The 24,243-nt window shown below is 44.3% G+C and overlaps 1 protein-coding gene across 7 annotated transcripts in view; it reads left to right on the top strand.

Annotated features, from left to right (window-relative positions):
- Positions 1–24,243, top strand: part of LOC111955361 (calcium/calmodulin-dependent protein kinase type II delta chain) — a 96,352-nt gene that overhangs the window by 67,146 nt on the left and 4,963 nt on the right. The window contains exons 6-17 of one of the 7 annotated variants that reach the window (XM_070436325.1): positions 1,234–1,306; positions 7,468–7,570; positions 10,182–10,265; positions 11,497–11,591; positions 12,350–12,472; positions 12,574–12,657; positions 13,024–13,066; positions 14,733–14,773; positions 16,990–17,040; positions 18,698–18,742; positions 19,081–19,129; positions 20,496–20,610. In XM_070436325.1, coding sequence (XP_070292426.1) covers positions 1,234–1,306; positions 7,468–7,570; positions 10,182–10,265; positions 11,497–11,591; positions 12,350–12,472; positions 12,574–12,657; positions 13,024–13,066; positions 14,733–14,773; positions 16,990–17,040; positions 18,698–18,742; positions 19,081–19,129; positions 20,496–20,581 — 877 coding nt within the window. In that variant the 3' untranslated portion in view covers positions 20,582–20,610. Of the gene's footprint in view, positions 1–1,233; positions 1,307–2,187; positions 2,261–7,467; positions 7,571–10,181; positions 10,266–11,496; positions 11,592–12,349; positions 12,473–12,573; positions 12,658–13,023; positions 13,067–14,732; positions 14,774–16,989; positions 17,041–18,697; positions 18,743–19,080; positions 19,130–20,495; positions 20,611–24,243 lie in introns of those variants that run through there. The other 6 variants (XM_070436309.1, XM_070436326.1, XM_070436317.1 and 3 more) reach the window with 6 other exon arrangements.

Below are 24,243 nucleotides of genomic sequence, written 5' to 3'. Positions count from 1 at the left end.
TGTATAGATAATAAACAGATAGTAACAGCAGTGTACATGTAGGTAGGGGTAAAGTGACTATGTATAGATAATAAACAGTCAGTAGCAGTAGCATAGTACTGACACACCTTCTTCACAGCAGCTTTGTTCCTGGTCTAGTCAAACACACGTCAGTGGACCTGAAACCAAACATCATTAGAGTTAAAGTTTTAAAATGCCACAATTTAATGAGGACAGTGATAAATGTACTGTTTCTACATAACTCACACACACACACACACACACACACACACACACACACACACACACACACACACACACACACACACACACACACACACACTATAATGAGCAATTATGTTAGTATCTATGAATAATCTATAGGTATGTTACTGTATACACCCTCCCTCTCTTTGTTACTGTAGTGTCTATGGTGTCTGTGTTATATCTGTGTGTGCTGCCTGTAATGTATCTTATACAGATAAATCTTCTGTCTTCTGTTTTTCTTCTGTTGCTCTCCCATCACCAGGCTGCACTTCTATTCCTTCTATGTCTGCTTGTATAGCATTCTTCAATGACCTGAGAGTTTCAAATCCTCTCATTCTAGTCTGACTGTTTCTACTCATACCAAAAAGTACTTTTCAGTTTAAAGGGATATTTGGGGATTTTGGCATTGAAGCCCTTTACCTACTTCTCCAGAGTCAGATGAACTCATGGATACCATTTGTATGAAGGAGGTAGTTTTGCGAGCAAATGCCAACTAGGGTTAGAGCAGTTACTGGAAGTCTAGCATGCTAGCAGATACCCATCGACTTCCAGTCATTGCGCTAACGTCAGTTAGCAATTGCACTAGCGCTAGTTAGCAGCTTCCTTCAAACTGCATGCAGTCATAACATCATCTGACTCTGGGGAAGAAGATAAAGGGCCTCGTTGCCAAAAGATTTAGCCATTTCTGGCATTGGAAGTCAATTATTATAATTATTGTGAGAGAAATGGATTTACTACTTTCCGAAGGTTGAGGTAGAACAAAATGTGAACTTTACTCTACTTCTCTCTTGAATTTTTTATTTTTATATTATTTTAGTTTTGCTGTCCATTTTTCTTCTGTTCTCTGATGTGTTCTCTCGTCCTCCCTTGTGTTCTCTCGTCCTCCCTTGTGTTCTCCTGTCCTCCCTTGTGTTCTCTCGTCCTCGTTCTCCCTTGTGTTCTCTCGTCCTCCCTTGCTTCTTCTGGCCTTGTCTTTCTCCTCCACAGCCAATGCATACAGCAGATTCTAGAAAGTGTAAATCATTGTCACCAAAGTGGTATAGTTCACAGGGACATGAAGGTTAGTACACAACACAGAGACTATGCTGGCACAATGCCCGGCCCTCGCCCGCCTGCCCTCCCGCCCGAATTCCACCACAAATGAACAACCACCAACCCCCCTCACCTACTACCCACACAGCAGCTTTCCTCCTCCTCTCTTCCATACCCAACCACCAGCCACCCTGACCCCCACCCCTCCACCAATCACTACTTGTGGCTGAGGTCAGGTGACCCACCAGGGGGCTGGGGCGGCAGGGAGATGAGGTGACACCAGCTCACCTTGCCCTCCTCTGTAAACAAACAATATGCATGTAGAATCTCTTTCCCGGTCCTCGGCTCTCTGCCTTGAACGCCTGCTGTGAGCCTAGGTCCTGGGAGAACGCCTGCTGTGAGCCTAGGTCCTGGGGGATTTGATAAGCCCCTTTTTGTTGTGGGGGGTGGGGTTAAATAGTATCAATACATTCACCTCCCCCTTCGCCCTCCCCAGGGTCTACCTCACAGCTGGCGGGGAGCTAACACCACTTCTGTTTTAAGACCCGGGGGGATAGCGGGTGCGTGATGATGATGTCATAGCCAGATGTCCTGGTTCTTAATGGTGCAATCAGAACACACTTTTGTATAAATTATGTCTGGCCAATCTTATAGCCTCATTCACTTATTAGAATCTCTACCACCTTGCCTTTCACAAATATTCAAGGCAATCCCATCCAATTGGGTAAATAAATTCTCTATACTATGCTAGTGGTCAAGGGGTGGTAGTTGGGGGGGGGGGGTAGTAAAGACCACTCAAACATCATCCCCACCACCACTGCTGCCCCCCCCAGTCTCAAGCAGAGCGCATGTCACAGACAGTGAGTGTGAGCTCATCAATAACCTACGCCCCCTGGTGTTTGCATGCAGTCATTGCATTCAGCAGATCCTCGAGGCTGTGCTCCACTGCCACCAGACGGGCGTGGTCCACCGCGACCTCAAGGTGAGTAGAGACGCTGGGAAGCCAAACACAGCCTTTCCTCCTCTCCCTCCTTCTTCCTCTCATTCCTCTCCTCCTCTTTGAACTCTAGTTGCAGGGTGACCTCATTAATCCAGACGGACTTTCAGATTCATCCGTTTGCCTTTAATTAAATACACCCCTTTAGTTAAATAAAGGTTAAATAAAAATTAAGAACTTTGATAGACTGTCCGATACGTCGCCTGTTTAAGTTGAGACGAGAGAAACACAGAGCCAATTATTCTACTGACCCTGATGGGGCGGCAGGTAGCCTAGTGGTTAGAGCGTTGGGCTAGTAAACGAAAGGTTGCTAGATCTARCGTTAATCCCCGAGCTGACAAGGTAAAAATCGGTCATTCTGCCCCTGAACAAGGCAGTTAACCCACTGTTCCTAGGCCGTTATTGTAAATAAGAATTTGTTCTTAACTGACTTGCCTAGTTAAATAAAGGTTAAATACATAAAAAACAGGCCTCGTTAAAAAAGTGACAGCAGAAGTAAGATGAGTGAAAGTTAAATTGTCCAAGTATAATTTGGAGGCTTGCCATTGTTAAACCCTTTCTGCAATCCCCCCCACCCCCGTCCACAATTCTAATTTGCAAATCAAATGAGCCAGGTGCAGTCGGGAGCTCCTGAAATAATCACCCYGCGTTTGCATTCGKCCCCCTCAGGCAGCTCTCTGATTGGTTGCTGCCAGGCTGTTACCATGGGGAGCGGTGGAATAGACAAAGGCAAAACAAATATGAACAGGAGGATGAAAGGCTTCGGACTGGTGTGTGTGTATGGGCAGGCGGGTGTGTGTGTGTGTGCGTGGGGGTGACCCATATTGACCCCACCCCCCCACACACACTCAAGTCATTTTAACAACAGGACACACTGTAACCGTACTGGACAGAACAATTTGTATCTAACTAACCTACATTTAATTGATGGACACAGTCTAGACTGCCAACCTCGTAACTCTCTCCACCAGACAGTTACAGACTGCCAACCTCGTAACTCTCTCCACCAGACAGTTACAGACTGCCAACCTTGTAACTCTCCACCAGACAGTTACAGACTGCCATCAGAAAGTATTCATACCCCTTGACTTTTTCCACATTTTGTTGTTACATTCTGCATTTAAAATGGATTAATTTGAGATGTTTTGTCACTGGCCTTCACACAATACCCCGTAATGTCAAAGTGGAAATATGTTTTTAGRAAATGTTACAAATGAATAAAAAATGAAAAGCTGTAATGTCTTGAGTCCCTTTGTTATGGAAAGCCTAAATAAGTTCAGGAGTAAAAATGTGCTCAACAAGTCACACAATAAGTTTCACTCTGTGTGCAATAATGTTTAACATGAGTTTTGAATGACTACCTCATCTCTGTAACCCACATATACAATTATCTATAAGGTCCCTCCGTTGAGCAGTGAATTTCAAAGACCAGGGAGGTTTTCCAGACATTGAATATCCCTTTGAGTATGGTGAAGTTATTAATTACACTTAGGATGGTGCACAGACAATACAAAGATGTAGGTGCCTTAACTCAATTGCCAGAGAGGAAGGAAACCGTTCCGGGATTTCACCATGAGGCCAATGGTGACTTTAAAACAGTTACAGAGTTTAATGGCTGTGATAGGAGAAAACCGAGGATGGATCAACATTGTAGTTACTCCACAACACTAACCTAATGTCTACAAATGTTTCAAAACATGCATCCTTTTTGCAACAAGGCACTACAGTAATACTGTAAATAATGTGGCAAAGCAATAATGTATGATACGTTTGTGGCAAATCCAACACATTAATGTGTACCACTCTCTATATTTTCAAGCATGCCTTGATGCTAAGCTGTCATCAAGGGAAATGGTGGCTACTTTGAAGAATCAATCAATTTAACACTTTTTTTCACATGATTCCATATGTGTTATGTCATAGTTTTGATGTCTTCACTATTATTCTACAATGTAGAAAATAGTAAAAAATAAAAACCCTGGAATGAGTAGGTGTGTCCAAACTTTTGACTGGTACTGTATGTAAATGAGATATTTCTGTATTTTATTATCAATACATTTGCTAAATTTTCGAAACATGTTTTCACTTTGTCATTCCGGGTTATTGTGTGTTGATGGTTGAGAAATATTTTATCAATTTAATCCATTTTGAATTCAGGCTGTAACACAACAAAATGGGGAATGCGTAAAGGGGTGTGGATACGTTCTGAAGGCACKKTACATCAGACCAGACATCCCTCTCAAGCTGTTCCTTCAAGACTCAATGACGTCTGTTGTACTGGATACTGACAGCACTCTGTTCAGCTCTGCCTCCTTCTTTCCTGCTCATCTGTCATCTCCTGTTTCATGCCTCATCCCTTTATCTTTCGCTCCACTGCCCTTCTTTTTTTCCTTTCACCCATAACTGAACTCTTCCCTCTTGTCCTCCCTCATTCCCCCTCTGTTGTCGTCCTCTCTCCTCCTCCCCCTCTGTCCTCCCTCATTCCCCCCTCTCTTGTTGTCGTCCTCTCGCCTCCTCTTCCTCCCAGCTGGTCGTCCTCTCTCCTCGTCCTCCCAGCTGGCCGTACTCTCTCCTACTCCCCCCCTCTGTCCTCCTCTTCCTCCCAGCTGGTCGTCCTCTCTCCTCCTCCCCCTCTGTCCTCCTCTTCCTCCCAGCTGGTAGTCCTCTCTCCTCCTCCCCCTCTGTCCTGCTCTAATCTCGGAGGCTGTTGCTCCCTCTTCCTCTGTGTCTGTCCACACGGGAGGCCAAGCCACTCTGGATGATGCTGGTCCGGATGACTGCATGAGAGACCAGGGCTGTCCCTGTCCTCTGCCCTCCCTCTAGGTTTAGATACCAAGCCACTGGTTTAAATCCCTGAAGACGAGATAGAGACAAATAGCTAGGAGAGACAAATAGCTAGGAGAGACGGATAGCTAGGAGAGACGGATAGCTAGGAGAGACGGATAGCTAGGAGAGACGGATAGCTAGGAGATGCAGAGAGACGGATAGCTAGGAGATGCAGAGAGACTGATAGCTAGGAGATTGAGGAATAGAAGTTGAGAGATAGGCACAAGGGCAGACGTGTGTGTGTGTGTGTTCGTGCGCACATTTGCCAGCGTTGTGTGTGTGTGTGACTGACAGAAAGCAAAGTGTATTTGTCCTGGTAGCAGTAGATATGTTAAGGCCAACCAGGCTAGATGAACTTGGAGTAATTACATTTCTATGGCTGAGAGACGGAATCACATTAGACCCATTGCACAGGAACCCTGAGGACCGGGTGTATATATCCTGATCACAGAGAAATGGATGGGATCCACACACAGACACAGCGAGGCACTTAGGGAAGGAACCCCACAGTCTCAGCACAGTTCATTACCCAGTCCTGAAAGCTCTACTGGTTAGGTACTATAGTTCTCATATGTGCTTTTAGGTTAGATTACAAAGTATTGATTAGCCTATTTAGGGCTTGTTAGGGCATATTGCCTTTTCCACACTACTTTTTGGGTATGAAGCCCATTATTTAAAGCCCATTAGGGATGATGTGTTTATAGGGAAGGATGATGTGTTTATAGGGAAGGATGATGTGTTNGGATGATGTGTTTATAGGGAAGGATGATGTGTTTATAGGGAAGGATGATGTGTTTATAGGGAAGGATGATGTGTTATAGGGAAGGATGATGTGTTATAGGGAAGGATGATGTGTTTATAGGGAAGGATGATGTGTTTATAGGGAAGGATGATGTGTTTATAGGGAAGTCTCGATAGGGAAGATGATGTTATGAGACAGGGAATTATATATATTTTTTACCTGTCCCCTTCCAGTCTCATCATACAGGTTACTTGATTTTTGGGGTGGAATGGGAGGGTGGGATGGTTGGGATGTTTGCAATGACTGCATGGCACTGTTGACTGCTCTTACCGCCCCTCTCCCACCGTAGCATGTGAGCCCTGCCCTCAGATCTGCACAAATCACTACTCACGAATGCTCTACTAACTGCACCAGTGAATGACCATACATTTACCCTGTTTGACTCGATGCTATACGACAGGGGTAGGCACCCCTGATCCTGGAGGGCCAGCGGGCACTTCATGTTTTTGAATGAACCGACCTGGAAGACCAGGTGTGTTGAATTTAGGCAACCATTGAACTTATCAGTTAGCGCAGTTGGTCTGGTGTGGTGTCCAGTTGGAACAGAATCCTGCAGCACTCCAGGAACAGGGTTGCCTACCTCTGCTATATGATATTGAGAAATTGATTCCATTTTGTATTTCTACACCATATGTGATATCTAGGCCATAGAAGTGGAATTAGTCTACTGATATGAATACCGTTCTTGGGGTAGTGTAACTAATGTTTTTGCCACACAAGCAAAGCAGCTTCGCTCCAAAAAGTCGGTGAAACAGCTCCCTCTCGACATGCAACACATCTCCTGTTTGTTATTATATTAMAAGTATATCCTTCCTGATTAATTTCTACTAATTACTTCTCCTCGAAGCCGCTTTCAAAATGTCAGCAAGTGCATTATTCATCAACCCAGAACCCAGGGTAACCTTTTCTCTAAGCCCCTCCCCTTCCTGTTCCGACGCTGGCGATACGCAAATCCCTGCCGACCTCCTCTGACCCTGTAGCCCGGCCCCTCGAGCTATAGAGACAGACGGACCAATTAGATGCCAGGACCAGCGGCCTATTGCACACGCTTGTGTCTCTCTAAAGATCTGTGTCCGTATCACAGTGTCGACCCTGTTACTGTGTCCGTATCACAGTGTCGACCCTGTTACTGTGTCCGTATCACAGTGTCGACCCTGTTACTGTGTCCGTATCACAGTGTCGACCCTGTTACTGTGTCCGTATCACAGAATATTTTCCACAGTGTGTGTTGAGTGAGAGCGTTGAGTCATAGCTGCTTTTCTAGAGAGTGATCTTGGTGACAATGACCACTCATGGCCCAACGGGGTCACAGGAGGGGACACAATGGGGTTATTACTGAGGAGTTAGTACTGTGCCTAAAATACACTTTGGTTAATGGAATTTGGACCTATTTTGAGGGGCATACTATTTTTCAATTGGTGAGATGACCCACCGTCTAGGTTCACCCAGCATACTAGACAGAATACACATGTATAATATAGTGGGTATGTTTCCAACACTTCATTTCCATGTGTTTTGCTGCATGACAAGTGTTGAAACCCTGTCTCCATCTCTCCCCTCCAAGCCTGAGAATCTGCTCCTAGCCAGTAAGCTGAAGGGAGCAGCGGTGAAGTTGGCAGACTTTGGCCTGGCCATCGAGGTGCAGGGAGACCAGCAGGCATGGTTCGGTGAGTTCTAGTCAGTGTGATGAAATGTGATGAAAATCTGAGAAATCATTCTCTCTACTATTATTCTGATATTTCACATTCTTCAAATAAAGTGGTGATCCTAACTGACCAAAGACAGGGAATGTTTACTAGGATTGAATGTCAGGAATTGTGAAAAACTGAGTTTAAAAGTATTTGGCTAAGGTGTATGTAAACTTCCGACTTCAAATGTGTATGCATGTATGTATTAGAGGTCGACCGATTATGATTTTTCAATGCCGATACCGATTATTGGAGGACCAAAAAAAGCCGAAACTGATTAATCGGCCAATTTTAAAATAAATAAATAAATTTTTAAATGTATATATATATTTTTTATATATATATATATATAAAAAAAAAAATATATATATATATATATATATATATATATATAATAAATATATATTTTTTAATTTGTAATAATGACAATTACAACAATACTGAATGAACACTTATTTTAACTTAATATAATACATCAATAAAATCAATTTAGCCTCAAGTAAATAATGAAAAATGTTCAATTTGGTTTAAATAATGCAAAAACAAAGTGTTGGAGAAGAAAGTAAAAGTGCAATATGTGCCATGTAAAAAAAGCTCATGTTTAAGTTCCTTGCTCAGAACATGAGAACATATGAAAGCTGGTGGTTCCTTTTAACATGAGTCTTCAATATTCCCAGGTAAGAAGTTTTAGGTTGTAGTTATTATAGGACTATTTCTCTCTATACCATTTGTATTTCATATACCTTTGACTATTGGATGTTCTTATAGGCACTTTAGTATTGCCAGTGTAACAGTATAGCTTCCGTCCCTCTCCTCGCCCCTTCCTGGGCTCAAACCAGGAACACATCGACAACAACCACCCTCGAAGCATCGTTACCCATCGCTCCACAAAAGCCGCGGCCCTTGCAGAGCAAGGGGAACAACTACTCCAAGTCTCAGAGCGAGTGACGTCACCGATTTGAAACGCTATTAGCGCGCACCCCGCTAACTAGCTAGCCATTTCACATCGGTTACACAAGCCTAATCTCGGGAGTTAGGCTTGAAGTGATTAACAGCTCAATGCTTGAAGCACAGCAAAGAGCTGCTGGCAAACGCACGAAAGTGCTGTTTGAATGAATGCTTACGAGCCTGCTGCTGCCTACCATCGCTCAGTCAGACTGCTATATCAAATCATAGACTTAATTATAACATAATAACACACAGAAATACGAGCCTTTGGTCATTAATATGGTCGAATCCGGAAACTATCATTTCGAAAACAAAAAGTTTATTGCTGTTACATTGTACAACCTTCAATGTTATGTCATAATTATGTACAATTCTGGCAAATTAATTACGGCCTTTGTTAGGAATAAATGCACTTCACACAGTTCGCAASAAGCCAGGCGGCCCAAACTGCTGCATATACCCTGACTGCTTGCACGGAACGCAAGAGAAGTGACACAATTCCCCTAGTTATAAGAAATTCATGTTAGCAGGCAATATTAACTAAATATGCCGTTTAAAAATATATACTTGTGTATTGATTTTAAAGAAAGGCATTGATGTTTATGGTTAGGTACACATTGGTGCAACGACAGTGCTAAATCATCACCCGTTTGGCGAAGTAGGCTGTGATTCGATGAGAAATTAACAGGCACCGCATCGATTATATGCAACGCAGGACACGCTAGATAAACTCGTAAATCATCAACCATGTGTAGTTAACTAGTGATTATGTTAAGATTGATTGTTTTTTATAAGATAAGTTTAATGCTAGCTAGCAACTTACCTTAGCTTCTTGCTGCCCTCGCGTAGTCAGCCCACCGTTCCTAGACCGTCATTGAAAATAAGAATGTGTTCTTAACTGACTTGCCTAGTTAAATAAATATAAAAAAATACAAAATCGGCCAAAATCGGTGTCCAAAAATACAGATTACTGATTGTTATTAAAACTTGAAATCGGCCCTAATTAATCCTCCATTCTGATTAATCGGTCGACCTCTAGTATGTCTGTATGCATGTACTACATAACACCCGGGTGTAACTAAGCATTTACTGCTCATCACAGATCCCTGTTTTATTCTAAACAATGTGTAAACCCACAAGTGCTTTAGAGTACTTTGGTGTTTACTTAGTCTTCACCACCAGTGCTGAAGTGAAGTCTCTTGTGTGAAACAATGAGGAGTGTCAGTGCTCTGGGTTTATAGTGCAGGTTTTTATAGGTGGATTAATGGGGCTATTTCCCTGCTCATCCCCACAGAATGGAGGAATAATTATACTAATCCCCTAGGCTGGCTGTCACCTGAGAATCATCTACCCACTTCACTGGTTGTGCCCCAGGGCATGCTGGTACTTGGAGTTCACTTAGGGAAGTAGGTTGCGATTGTTTGGCGCAGATCCACATTACGCACCCAAGAGTGCCGTTCCAGTGGGGAAGTTTTGGGAGCTTGTTAACCGTGGCCCATAAATGTTACATTTTGGATTTGTTTGACCTCTAATTGGCTACTGTGGCATTATTTTTCTAAAAACTGAGAAAAGGCCCCCCATTGACTTAACTGTAGATGCATCTTGGGAAATGTAGTTAATTGATGTCTCGTCTCTGTTCCAGGTTTTGCGGGAACCCCAGGCTACTTGTCCCCAGAGGTTTTGAGGAAAGACCCCTATGGGAAACCTGTGGACATGTGGGCCTGTGGTAAGGAACTTCCCAACAGAACAATCTCTTTGAGCCAACATGGTTCTCACACAGACGATGAGTTCCTCCAGTTCACACTCCTTGAATTAATCACTGCAGCTGCTCGTTACATAACTCATCAAGGGCCAGGCCACCTGGGCTTTACATGTCTATAACACACTCATTCACACACCTGCGCTTGGTCTATCAGTCCCGGGCGAAAATGGCAGTGTTTGATTAAGTTGAACCGCGGTGCACCGGTCTATGGCCCATGACGTGAACGGGCAAAAGCGGTGAGGGAGGGGTGTCCTTCTCAAATTGAAAAGTAATTTGTGTCTCTGTCATGTTGTCAATGTCAACAAGACAGCATGGTGCATCGTTCAGAAACATACAGCATCATTTTCCCATAAAATATATGTTAGAATTTTCAAACTAGTTTTCATTGGGAAGGCAGATTAAGTGTTTTTATAAAAAAGCAATCACCTTTGCATGTGAAAACACGAAATCCTTCTCATTATTCCACATGCTTTAACCTATGTCACTTGTTCTGAGCCAACATCGCCATCGGCCAAAATGGGGCACCTGGTTCCAAAACTAATGAAACGAATGCAATCACTTTTCACCTGGGGCAAACTCCTCCCACCAGGGCAACCTGGGCCAGATAATCGAATCCCCACAATTACTTGTTTGTGTGGTTAGAGTGCTCTACTGACCAATTGGGGCCCTTTATCTCCTGCCGGTAACCTACCAGCCAGTATATAACACAATGCAAAGTGTTTGGCTTGTTTGTCACAACGGCGATTGTGACATGAAAGCCCTTATAGTGGGAGGAGTCTACTGTATGTAAGGGAGTTACTTCCAGTCCTCTCTCGACCTCTTCATGCATATAATATTAGCATATTTGTGCCAATAGTTATATGTCAGTAAATGTCATATTATTATTAATATTATAAATTATTTATTTTATTATTATAATATATATTAGTGTTATTAGATATAAATATTTATTATTATTATAAATACGTATTATTATTATAAATATTTGTTATTATTATAAATCTATATTATTATTGTTATTAGATATTATTATACATATTTACTATTGTTTTTATTGGGTCATGCTGTGTTTGATTGTAATTTCTCCTCTTGCTGAGTTTTTAGTATAATGATAATTATCACACTGCTTGTGAATTTCTTTTTTTAAATTACATTTATTCAGAATTGGCCTCACCCTGATTTTGTGTGTGACCAGGTGTGATCCTCTACATTCTCCTGGTGGGCTACCCTCCCTTCTGGGACGAAGACCAGCACAGACTGTACCAGCAGATCAAGGCTGGGGCCTACGACGTGAGCACGGCAACGACACACACACACACACACACACACACACACACACACACACACACAACAGCAGTGTTTGACACTTGTTTTACTGCAGATGTCTATTCACCCAGCTTTCACTGACAGCCTAGCTGACACAAGTATTGACATGAGCTTAAGCCAGGCTAAGATCAATACATCTCCCATCAGTTTCCAAGACTTTAATCACAATCACTTAACTTTAGCAGGCAAAGCTCATCTCCTGTTTGAGTGGCAGGAATAGGACGTTTGTATCTCTTACACCAGAAGGAAATGTGTTAGCCACTTGTTTTCCCATCGACGCAAGGCCATACATGACACATCAGATCGTGTCTGTCTGTGTCTTGGCTGAGCATTGCCCCTCCCAGCATGCTGTTGGAACACAGGCTGTGTGTTTTTCTATCGGTGGCTGTTCCCTCCTCGTACTGTTTGCCCTGCCCACGCCAACGACAACGCCTGTCCCAGACAGATTGAGATTGGGGGGAGAGAGGAGGAGGAGAGGCAGGGACAGCCCGACGCGATGGCTCAAGCCTAATTTAGCTCTGTATACATGCACCTGATCCTCAGTGACTCTGTGTTTTTGTCAACCTTGTGAAGTTATTTTGTCAGTTATCTCTCGGTCCTGGTTTCTCCAATGACACATTTCCTAAACAAAGCTGGATGGGGGAGGGGAAGTGAAGGAGGAATAGATGAGTGGACTGATGGATGACAAACCTCATTGCCTCACCCGGTGWTCTCTCCTTCAGTTTCCGTCCCCTGAGTGGGACACGGTGACCCCCGAGGCCAAAGACCTGATCAACAAGATGTTGACCATCAACCCTGCCAAGAGGGTCACCGCCACAGACGCACTCAAACACCCCTGGATCTGTGTACGTGTCACACGCACACCCACACACTCATACACACGGTCCATGAGAACACCTACAGACACATGACACTGTCCCCCTCTCTCACTGTGTCCTCTCTGCAGCAACGGTCCACTGTGGCATCCATGATGCACAGACAGGAGACGGTGGAGTGCCTGAGGAAGTTCAACGCCAGGAGGAAACTCAAGGTGAGGGAAGGTTAATCACAGGATTTGACCAGGTTTTGCCAGGTTTCTCACAGGATTTGACCAGGTTTTGCCAGGTTTCTCACAGGATTTGACCAGGTTTTGCCAGGTTTCTCACAGGATTTGACCAGGTTTTGCCAGGTTTCTCACAGGATTTGACCAGGTTTTRCCAGGTWTCKYRCARGATTTRWYCARGTYTTACSAGCCCATGTACTGTATGTCATAGAGTGGACACTAACCACTAAGTAATCTAATCACCACCTTTCCACCTAATGTCTGACACCATGTTAAGGATTAGAGGTGACAGTGTGACAACTATTAAAGCCTTGTAGGTCAGCCTCACCTCACTCTTCCTGTTCTCGTCCTCAGGGTGCTATCCTCACCACCATGCTGGCCACGCGCAACTTCTCAGGTCAGATGCATCTTCCTACTGTATTACTGTTTCTTTCAAGGTCTCTCTCTCTTTGTCTCTCTCGCTGTCTCTCTTTGTCTCTCTGTCTCTTTGTGTCTCTCTCACGCTGTCTCTCTCTCACGCTGTCTCTCTCTCTCGCTCGCTCTCTCTGTCTCTCACTGTCTCTGTCTCTCATTTTCTCTCTTTCTCTCTATCTCTCTCTGTCTCTCTCTAGTTGTTTTCTAAAGCCCCAGGTTTCCTACGACATTGCCACCAACACCAGATGAATATTTAGAATTCTCCATCAGCTGTTGCTGAATAATGCAGCTGGGTTATTTATTTCACCAAAACACTTGAGGGAAACAAAGGCGAGAGAAATAAGTGAAAATAGGGAGGAGTGACAGCGGGAGGAATGAGAAGGGCAGGTGTTAAAGAAAGGACTGAGAGAGTGAGAGAGGAAGAATAAGGAGAGTAACGCATAAAAGAGCAACAAAAATGTGAGGGGAGAACACCCAGGATGAATACGCTAGCCTTTAGAAGAGCCCCCATCAGCCTCCACCCAGCTCATATCAATAGAGACTGGAGACCAGTGGGGGGTTGCAGATCAATGTGGTAGGACCCAATACTTACATGTTTTGTCTGCTAGCAAAATATACCCCTCTCGGTGTGATGAGGTGTTAATGGWGGAAAGATGTGGACTTTGTTCAGGCAGAAAAACACAGATGAAGGTTTAGTCTCTCCCTGTCAATACTGATTGTCACTAGAACCCTTTCAACTTGTATGTGTTTTATTTTACTTTGTGTTCATTGTTCATATTCTCCATATAGCCAATAGTTTTTGCTCCGAGCAAGACTTGACACCCATTCTGTTTTATTTACGTTAATTTTTTCTCTCCCTTTGTTTGTTTGTTTAACGTGTAACCCTGTGAGGTAAGAGACTCTGGCATGGAAAGAGGCCTGTGTTGGCACTGCGCTCTACCCATGTAGTCACGAGCACCCCCCTCTAGCACCCCCCTCTAGCACCCCTCTACTAGCACCCCCCTCTAGCACCCCTCTACTAGCACCCCTCTACTAGCACCCCCCTCTAGCACCCCTCTACACCCCCCTCTAGCACCCCCCTCTGAGACCTACTAAACATGTTCACCAACACCTTTACCCTCCCCTCTCATAAACTCCTCCTTTAGGTATGACAGCCCTGATCACTTTAACCAATCACTGAGCTTCTCCACGTGCCAGAAGCCTCATCGGCCAATCAGCTCTCTCCATGTCTAGATTATATTTGCATGTTGATCTATTGTAGGAGCATGTGCTAATGTGTTCTAATGAGGAGTTAGAATTGAAGTGTTTAATTAGATTATCACATTAACTGTTTTTATGTTTAGTAGCAAGCAATTGAAGGTCTCTTTTTGTGCATGTGCATGTGTTGGCAGAGAGCATTAAACCTCAATTTGTTGGACCTCTTCCATAGAAACCCTATCAGGCTGTTAGTTGTAGCTATAATTGCATCTCGCAAACTAATCACTAAGTTTGATTTCTCTCACTTAATTTGCATCTTCCTTTTTGCTTCTTCCATCTCTGGTTGGAGACTGTCACAGTTGGTCCATAATTCGCCGTCTTCACTAGATTTAGCAGTGTGTGAGTGTGTGTCAGAGGTGTCCTCTCTGATCATGTCCCCTCTTTCCTTACAGCAGCCAAGAGCCTGCTCAACAAGAAAGCTGACGGTGTCAAGGTAGGTCATCCACTACTTCTGTCTTAACACCTGACCACACACTCATGTAACTTATATTGCACTTGAAGAGAAGTGGGAAATATTTCTACAATACTTTTATTCCACGTGCCAGCAGTGAAATAGTCTGTCATTTTGAGTGCTGCGTGACTAAGATATCTGCCCCACCTTTATCCCACCTTTCCAAAATAATTCAGTTAGAGAGGGGTGGCATCTGTTTTGTGATACGAGGAAGCTGAGAAAAAAGAATGCTGTGACGGATGATCTGCTAACTCAGAATGACAGCCCTCATCTCCCGTCCAATCAAATCTCAGCCATCGTAGCCACCACTGGTTCCCTATCACCTCTACACCTCACCTCTTTCTCTGTCCCCCGTCTATCTCTGTTTCGAAATCTAACAACAAAATTCCTGTCACCCTCTTCCTCATTTGGGGATTTTGTCTCCCGCTCCTCTCAATACCTTTCCCTCCCTTCAATCTCTTCATCGCTCTCTTTTTTTTATTTTATATATTTCTACCCTCTCTCTCCCTCTTCCTCTCACCCCTCTCTCTTCATCCCCCTCTATTGCTCTCCCCACTGGGGTCTGTCAGTGTGCTCTCACATCTGTGGTTGAGTAGCTGTTCTCCAGTTTCTGTTTCTACACACTGGGCCCAGTGTCAAACTACTACGCTGGCTGTTTGTCTGGCCCCTCATCTCCGCACCCCCAACCCTGCAGCGCCTCTCCCTCTCCAAATGCTTATCCTAAAATCACATACCCAGGTGCATTACATGGCACTTGACACATGATCTGAAAAAACACTGAGGTATCCCAGGTGTTTATGGCTGGCAGTTTAAACCGCTGTAGGAGGTTTAGAAAAACTCTCTTTTTAAATCTGCAGCCGAGTCATCGGCGTGTTTTGAAAGTATAGCGTACGGCATTTGAAGGATTATTTCAGGTTTATCGCAGGAGTCCAGCGGAAACGGCAGCCATTTTTATCCGGTCATCAATTTTGGTTTCCATGCATGCTGAATATATAATGATTACAATTGTGTTTTTTGGTACAAAATATATTTTCTCAAACAGTATACTGTAATTCTCTTGGGTCTTGACACGTACTGTATGTGTTTTGGGGGTTGAGATATTGTGATATTGGACCCAGTTTGTCTTGTTCTCTTTTGTGTTCTAACGGATCGATACAGAAACGGAAGTATGAAACCGAGCCAATGCCAATAATGCTGGTATGCCTATCTACTTTTTATGCAACCTGGCAACCGCTATGGGTTGCCAGTTGTGGTTGATTTTAGTACATCATAGTCTGGATAGATTCAGGGTGGTTTTAATTGGCCATTTGTAGAAGCCTGGCCTAGTACAGTTGTCTAGTATCTTGGGTTAGTGAGCAACCAATTGTAGAAGCCTCTTGATGTGTAGTTCCAGTCCCACATCTCCCTGTAGAGAACCTAGTCCTACCAGCATGTGCATTCCAGTTGGCCCATATTACAAGGTTTTACACTGCTGGGATGCCCAATGGCGACGCTACATAATCAGGGCATGCAGTTCATAAAGGAATTGTACAGCGCTTTTTGATATACATTTTCCCCCTGATGTTCTTCCAATGACAATGTGCTTCGATGCAGACAACGATGTTCATGTTAACAGGAAAACCCACAACTATTGGGATGTAATGACATTGTTTGAGTGGATAGTTGCATTACCTCTGGCTTTTTATTTCTCCTCTCTAGTAGTCACAATAGCACTAATTCATTAGATTCAAGGCCTCTATAAACTGCGTTAGTAGCCCCAATTAGGCTATTTTCTCTTCTTGAAAAACCTGCAAACAGTCAAGCGGAAAAGCTGATCGCTTTCAAAACAGGATTTTAAGTTTACGACCGTTTTAATGTTTCAAGTTCTGTTTCAGCGAGGAAGTCCTTTGCATGCTTTTTTTCTTTTGCATAATGCTCTGCAGAGTAATGATGCGTTGCTACAGGCTTGGAACTAACGGATGTCTAATGAACTTATTTTGTCTACCTTAACTTTCTACCCTTCAGAGTAGATGTTAACACCTGTAGATTTGCAGGCGAGACTTTACTCTTAACATTTTCTCTCTTGCAGCCCTGTGTTCCTGACAAATCTCTCTATGCTGATATTGTTCTCCTGTCTATCTCTCTGTCTTAGGGAGCATTAGTCCTTGTTCCTGAAATCTATCTCTGTTTCTGTCTCTCTCTATCCACTCATTTTCTAGATCAACAACAAGACCAATGTAGTCACCAGCCCCAAAGAGCCCCCCACTCTGGTACTCTGCCTGTCTTTCTGCACGCCTGCCTGCTTGCCTGTCCGTCTGTCCGTCTGTCTCTGTCATCCTTCATGTTTGGGCTGCTCACTCTAACGATGTCTCTCCTTGTTTTGCTGCCAGTGATGCCTCTTAATATTGCATTTTTGTTTACTTTATATACACATGTTATTTGTATCATACACAGGCATTTCCTTATACTGTGGTTAGACATTGCAGTTGGTATGTGCACTTGAACGTTGTGTATTTCTGTTTGGGATGGCCTCTAGTTCGGCATTGCATGTTTCTGTGTGTGTGTGAAGACCTGTACACCCTGGGCCTGCTGTTTTTACTGTTAATCCACTGAAGCTTTCCCCAAGTTACCAGGGAAACCAACGAGACATGCTGGTTGGGCGTGCGTCCTAAAATAGACTTCACACACAMTCTCTCTCAGAGAAAGACATCCTAAGGCAGATTGTTCTGATAGTGCCACCCGTGTCACCACACATGAGCTTCGACATGGCTGTGCGATGGCATTCCTTATGACAGGCAGCCCACCCGTTGGCTCACAGATTTACCCAGGTCTAATCTAGGCATGTTACACAGGTCAGGTCAGCCAAGAGGCCTGTACTGTATTTATCCAGCCCACAGCACCAGTATAAGGTTATCATTTAGGAATTCATACAAAATATTGCAATAGCTTTGTTTTTCATTCAATTCCATATCTAATAACCATGGGGCTATCTAATAGCATAGTACATGTACACCCCCCCCCCCCCCCCCCCCATTGTGAGCAAAACATTTTAGCACCCCCCCTCTTGACGGCAGAGATACTTTTAACGTTTTATTCATTTCCTGCAATTCTACACATGTTGCCATGGTGCGGAGAGAAATGTTTTCAGTTTTTTATATTATAGCTGAGTGAGACTGACTAACTAAATCAATGGGCGGCCCCTGGCTGGTAATTCAACCATGATTACTAAGTCTAGATAGCCTAGCAGCCTAGCAACCATCTATTTTACAATCTAAAACATGTTAGCTGACATGGGCTAATTGAGTGACTATTAGTGACTGACATGTCAAGAAAGAAACTCATTTTTAAATTGCACCGTGTGTATTCTACTATTCTAACTTTAACAGTAAGTTGAGACCTAACTGAGTTACAAAGATAAATATCTCTATGTATATTATTTTAATTTATTTTCTTTWATTTATTTTCTTTTTTTATCCGAGGGTCTTCAAAAGAGGGGCCGTTTACCCATCCCTGTTCTAGAGTGATGTGGTTATGTATTCTTAGATGTGAGAAATGGGGCCTGCCAAAGCCAGACTGATGTTCACTCACTATGCAGTACGTACACACAACTGGCCTGGAGTAAGGACTGAACGTGAACTGCATGCCTTGGCTGTACACACCTCAAACCTTTTCCTGTAGTTTATATCCAGGAAGGGCCTGGTGACTAACATGCTGCTACTGCTGTACACCTCCCGTCCTGTCTTGTCTGTTGCTTGGTTGTTTGTTCTAATGTCTTAGGGCACCAAGTTGACTACTCAACGGTTCTTTGAAATGTGACCCATGGGAATTGATCATCTGGGCAACTGTTTACCACATCAAGTTCCTGTCTATTTATCCCCTTTCTTCTTCACACTCCTYTTCCTCCTCCTCTTCCTCTCCATGAATCAGGAGCCTCAAACCACTGTTCTCCACAACCCAACTGATGGAAACAAGGTAGTGATTAAATAGGACTGTCGTTTTGCGAGTGTAGAGGTTTTTGCTAATAATGTGCTGTAGGTAGCAGTGATAAGCTTTCTAGTTAGTGTTATTTACTAAACTTTGTTGATATGCATGGTGCCTTAATGTATGCCCTAGATCCCCCCCCCATACTCAACTGGCGGACCGCATCCATACCCAGAGAACGGGGTCAATACGGACCACCGGTCCCGTCTACAAAAAAAAAGAAAAATCCCCCATCTGACAGTACATCACTTATCCTGTGCTCACGCTTAATCCAGTCTCCACAGCCGGCAGGTGTTCATTGCTGCTCTCTGTTTGTTCTTGTCCAACAGGAGTCCAGCGAGAGTGCTAACACCACCGTGGAAGATGAGGACGTGAAAGGTAGGAGCACACAAATGACTAGAAAAATAAACAAACCGCTCTGTCCCTAGCGCCGCTCTGTTCCTAGCGCCGCTCTGTTCCTAGCGCCGCTCTGTCCCTAGCGCCGCTCTGTCCCTAAGCGCCGCTCTTCGCCTAGCCGTGTCCCTAGCTCTGTCTACGCCGCTCTGTCCCTAGGCTCTGTTCTAGCGCCGCTCTGTCCCTAGCCTGTCCTAGCTCTGTCCTAGCTGCTGTTCCTAGCGCCCTCTGTCCTAGCGTCTGTTCCTAGCGCCACTCTGTCCTAGCTCTGTCCTAGCGCCGCTCTGTCCCTAGCTCTTTCCTAGCGCCGCTCTGTCCCTAGCTCTGTTCTAGCGCCGCTCTGTCCCTAGCTCTGTCCCTAGCGCGCTCTGTCCCCTAGCGCCGCTCTGTCCCAGCTTCTGTTCCTAGCTCTGTCCCCTAGCGCCGCTCTGTCCCTAGCTCTGTTCCTAGCTTCTGTCCCTAGCGCCGCTTTGTCCCTAGCGCGCTCTGTCCCTAGCTCTGTTCTCTAGCTCTGTCCCTAGCGCCGCTCTGTCCCTAGCCGCTCTGTCCCCAGCGCCGCTCTGTCCCTAGCTCCGCTCTGTCCCTAGCTCTGTCCTAGCTCTGTCCCTAGCTCTGTCCCTAGCTCTGTGTTCCCAGCGCCGCTCTGTCCCTAGCTCTGTCCCTAAGCGTCCTTCTGTCCCTAGCCCGCTCTGTCCTAGCTCTGTCCTAGCCCCGCTCTGTCCCTAGCCCGCTCTGTCCCTAGCTCTGTCCCTAGCGCCGCTCTGTCCCTAGCGCCGCTCTGTCCCTAGCGCCGCTCTGTCCCTTAGCGCCCGCTCTGTCCCTAGCGCGCTCTGTCCTAGCCTCGCCTGTCCCTAGCTCTGTCCCTAGCTCTGTCCCTAGCCCCCGCTCTGTCCCTAGCCCCGCTCTGTCCCTAGCTCTGTCCCTAGCGTCGCTCTGTCCCTCAGCTCTGTCCCTAGCGCGCCTCTGTCCCTAGCATGAAGGGCTAGCCACCTGTATTAGGCTAGTAGCACTGTGTTAGCTCTCTGCTCAAGTGAAAGGTAATATGTTATTTTCACAGCACTGAGGTGTTTGCTTAGCACAGGGGCAGGCAACCCTGTTCCTGGTGTGCCTGCGTACCCCTGACTTAGCATGTAGTGTAACTCATGATTCTTCAGCGTTAGGGCTCCACGTATTGCATGTTATCCTACTGATTTTCATGAATATGTTGGCTGTTAAAATTCAAATTTTTCTTTGTACCATTTTAGTTTTTCTTGCATGTGAATTCATCAGATATGCATTTGTTTCCAGGCATCCATTCATTTGGCTTTTTCATTCAAATGAATTCACTTCATCTTCTGATCTCATTCCTTAGACATGCACTGCCATCCTCCAACATGTAATGTTATGTCTATCCACATTACTACATGGAATGTTCATCGATCCACATTACTACATTGAATGTTACGTCGATCCACATTACTACATGGAATGTTTACGTTCGATCCACATTACTACATGGAATGTTAGTCTATCCACATTACTACATGGAATGTTACGTCTATCCACATTACTACATGGAATGTTACGTCATCCACATTACTCCATGGAATGTTACTTCGATCCACATTACTACATGGAATGTTACGTCTATCCACATTACTACATGGAATGTTACGTATCCACATTTACTGGAATACTCGATCCACATTATCATGGAATGTTACGTCTATCCACATTACTACATCGGAATGTTACGTCTATCCACATTACTACATGGAATGTTACGTCTATCCACATTACTACAATGGAATGTTACGTCGATCCACATTACTACATGGAATGTTACGTCATCCACATTACTACATGGAATGTTACGTCTATCCACATTACTACATGGAATGTTACGTCTATCCACATTACTACATGGAATGTTACGTCGATCCACATTACTACATGGAATGTTACGTCGATCCACATTACTACATGGAATGTTAGTCGATCCACATTACTACATGGAATGTTACGTCGATCCACATTACTACTGGAATGTTACGTCTATCCACATTACTACATGGAATGTTACGTCTATCCACATTACTACATGGAATGTTACGTCTATCCACATTACTACATGGAATGTTACGTCTATCCACATTACTACATGGAATGTTACGTCGATCACATCTATGATACTACATTGGAATGTTACGTCATCCACATTACTACATGGATTTAGTCTATCCATTACTACTGGAATGTTACGTCTATCCATTACTACATGGAATGTACGTCTACATTACTACATGGAATGTTACGATCGATCCACATTACTACATGGAATGTTACGTCGATCCACATTACTACATGGAATGTTACGTCGATCCACATTACTACGAATGTTACGTCGATCCACATTACTACATGGAATGTTACGTCGATCCACATTACTACATGGAAGTTACGTCATCCACATTACTACATGGAATGTTACGTCTATCCACATTACTACTGGAATGTTACGTCTATCCACATTACTACATGGAATGTTACGTCTACCACATTACTACATGGAATGTTCGTCGATCCACATTACTACATGGAATGTAGTTGACAATTTGATCAGGTGTGCTCGCTGTACGATAGTTAAAATACATGGAACGGCTGGGAGACCCCGAGGAGAGGTTTGAGAGCAGGCGGAGTCTACCATGGTGTGGACAGAACGGTCGTTTAGGGAGCTGAATCAGGCTTCTGCTGCCAGGCATGGTCTCCCATCTCGCTGCTGCTCTGATGGTCCGCTGAGCCAGAACAGGTGTGTGTGTGTCTCCACTCTACCATTACAGATAGTCATTTGTTCACCTCCCACTTCAAATGGAAGTTTTAACTCATAAATGCCATATACCTTCTGGGGAGTGTACAAGACCCTAATCACCAGAAGGAATCTTCCCCTTCTAGACCTTAAAAGGCCCTTTGAAAATCTGAGAGAGTAGGATGACATTTGGTCAGGCAATCATGAGCTCCCTGCTTTGAACAATTGTCCCTTTGTTACAAAACCCATTTGAGAGCACCAGGATGTCCTAGGACTCCTATCTACTGTGCTACGGCGGCATTGTGTGGAAAGTAAATGAAGGTTTCCTAGCATTTCATCAGTGTCGCTTTGTGTCCACGTTTGCAATCCCTGACGGATGATTACTGCCGGGTCAAGGATGTATGTAATGGTCGCTCTACTAAACGTGGGTGTTTCTAATGTTTATGTGAGCTAGAGGCTGCGTCAATTTCTATTCACTTTGTTGTCTTTGGCAGCTCCTTTGTTTGAAAGATGAAGGCATTTAATTTGCCCATTTTATACGGTAGTCGTTTCATCACGTTGTGTGTAGGAGTTGAAAGACTGTAGGATGTGTTTTGAAAAAAGATTTTGGACATCGTCTCGCCCTTTTCTATGTTCGAATAAACAAACCAATGTTTTTGGCCACAACGCATTCTGAAGCAGAAACCCAACACACAGGAAAGGACCCCAATTAGTCCCCAAGTGTCACTCGCCCGGTGACGACATTTAAAAAAATAAAATAATAATCATATATTTCACTTTTTATTTAGCCAGGTAGGACAGTTGAGAACAAGTTCTCATTTACAACTGCGACCTGGCAAAGCAAAGCAGTGTGACACAAACAACACAGAGTTACACATGGGATAAACAAACGTACAGTCAAAACACAATAGAAAACTCTATATACAGTGTGTGCAAATAAAGTAAGATTAGGGAGGTAAGGCAATAAATAGGCCATGTGGTGAAAATAATTACACTTGTCAATTAACCACTGGAGTGATAGATGTGCCAGAAGTTAAATGTCCTAGTAGAGATACTGGGCGTGCTAAGGAGCAAAAAAATAAATAACAATAATGGGGATGAGGTAGTTGGGTGGGCCTATTTACAGATGGGCTGTGGTACAGGTGCAATGATCAGTAAGCTGCTCCTGACAGCTGATGCTTAAAGTTTGTGAGGGAGATATGACTCCAGCTTCAGTGATTTTTTGCAAATTCGTTCCAGTCATTGGCAGCAGAGAACTGGAAGGAAAGTGGGCAAAGTATAGGAGTTGGCTTTGGGGTTGACCAGTGGAAATATACCTGCTGGAGGCGCGTGCACCGGGTGGGTGCTGCTATGGTGACCAGTGAGCTGAGATAAGGCGGGGCTTTACTATGTTCTGAGGGCCCTGGTCACCTGCTACCTGCTCCTCTCTTCACCACCTCCTTTGTGTCTTTACTCTCTGTCCACCCTGTCACCCACACTCAGGGCCCCAGCCCTCTGCACCCCTCGGACCCCTGCCTAGCCTGGGCCCCATGACATGCAGTGTAAGTTCACCCAGAGCAGAAGTGAGCGGAGAGGGTAGAACCAGAAAACCTGTTTCCCACTGCCCTCTAGGCCTCACTATCCTGAACCTCCCTTCATATCGTCTTGACCGCTATCAGATATGCGTCATTGGACAGTCCACATTTTGTTTAGGATATGAGTTTTAGGATCATTTGGTGCACCGCGATGAGTGACTATAAACTGCAAATAGTTTCTCATTGTTCCTGGCAACTCATTACCAAAGACTTAACAAGGGCAATACAAACCTCTTAGTGTTTGTCCACGGAACCCTGGTGAAAGAAAGCTTACTGGAAAAGTAGCCTTGTCTTACTGGAGGTTGCACTCCTGTATGTTTTCGGCCAGAGTATTTACAGTACACTCTGCTTCAGCACCGGTCTGTCCATACAGGCGTACACTATGTTGGTACTGTGCTGCCCCTGGAGGTCATGGCCTAACCAGGCCATGAGTTTATACAGGTCTCCTCATAACAGGCTTTGTAAATGCATACAGTAAACATTAGCAATGTTATTACACTAAATGGGCTTGAGAAAGTATTACTGGCTGTTGGATCGCGTACGGAGAGGAATGAGACAGAAAGCGGTCAGCTCAGGGTTGACAGTGAACACAGTCTAAATGAGATTGAGGTATACTTTTAAGGGACTAGTTTGGATCGAGGTTGTTCTTTGCACAGCGCACTGACGACTTCCAGGAACGGGATGGTTTCGTTGACCGTTAAATGTCTCATACATTGACAGCATCATTGGATAAGTGGATT

Source organism: Salvelinus sp. IW2-2015, linkage group LG3 (assembly GCF_002910315.2).
Source record: "Salvelinus sp. IW2-2015 linkage group LG3, ASM291031v2, whole genome shotgun sequence".
Lineage (NCBI taxonomy): Eukaryota > Metazoa > Chordata > Actinopteri > Salmoniformes > Salmonidae > Salvelinus > Salvelinus sp. IW2-2015.
Note: the sequence above shows the minus strand (reverse complement) of the source record. Positions and strands in the feature narration are given on the sequence as shown.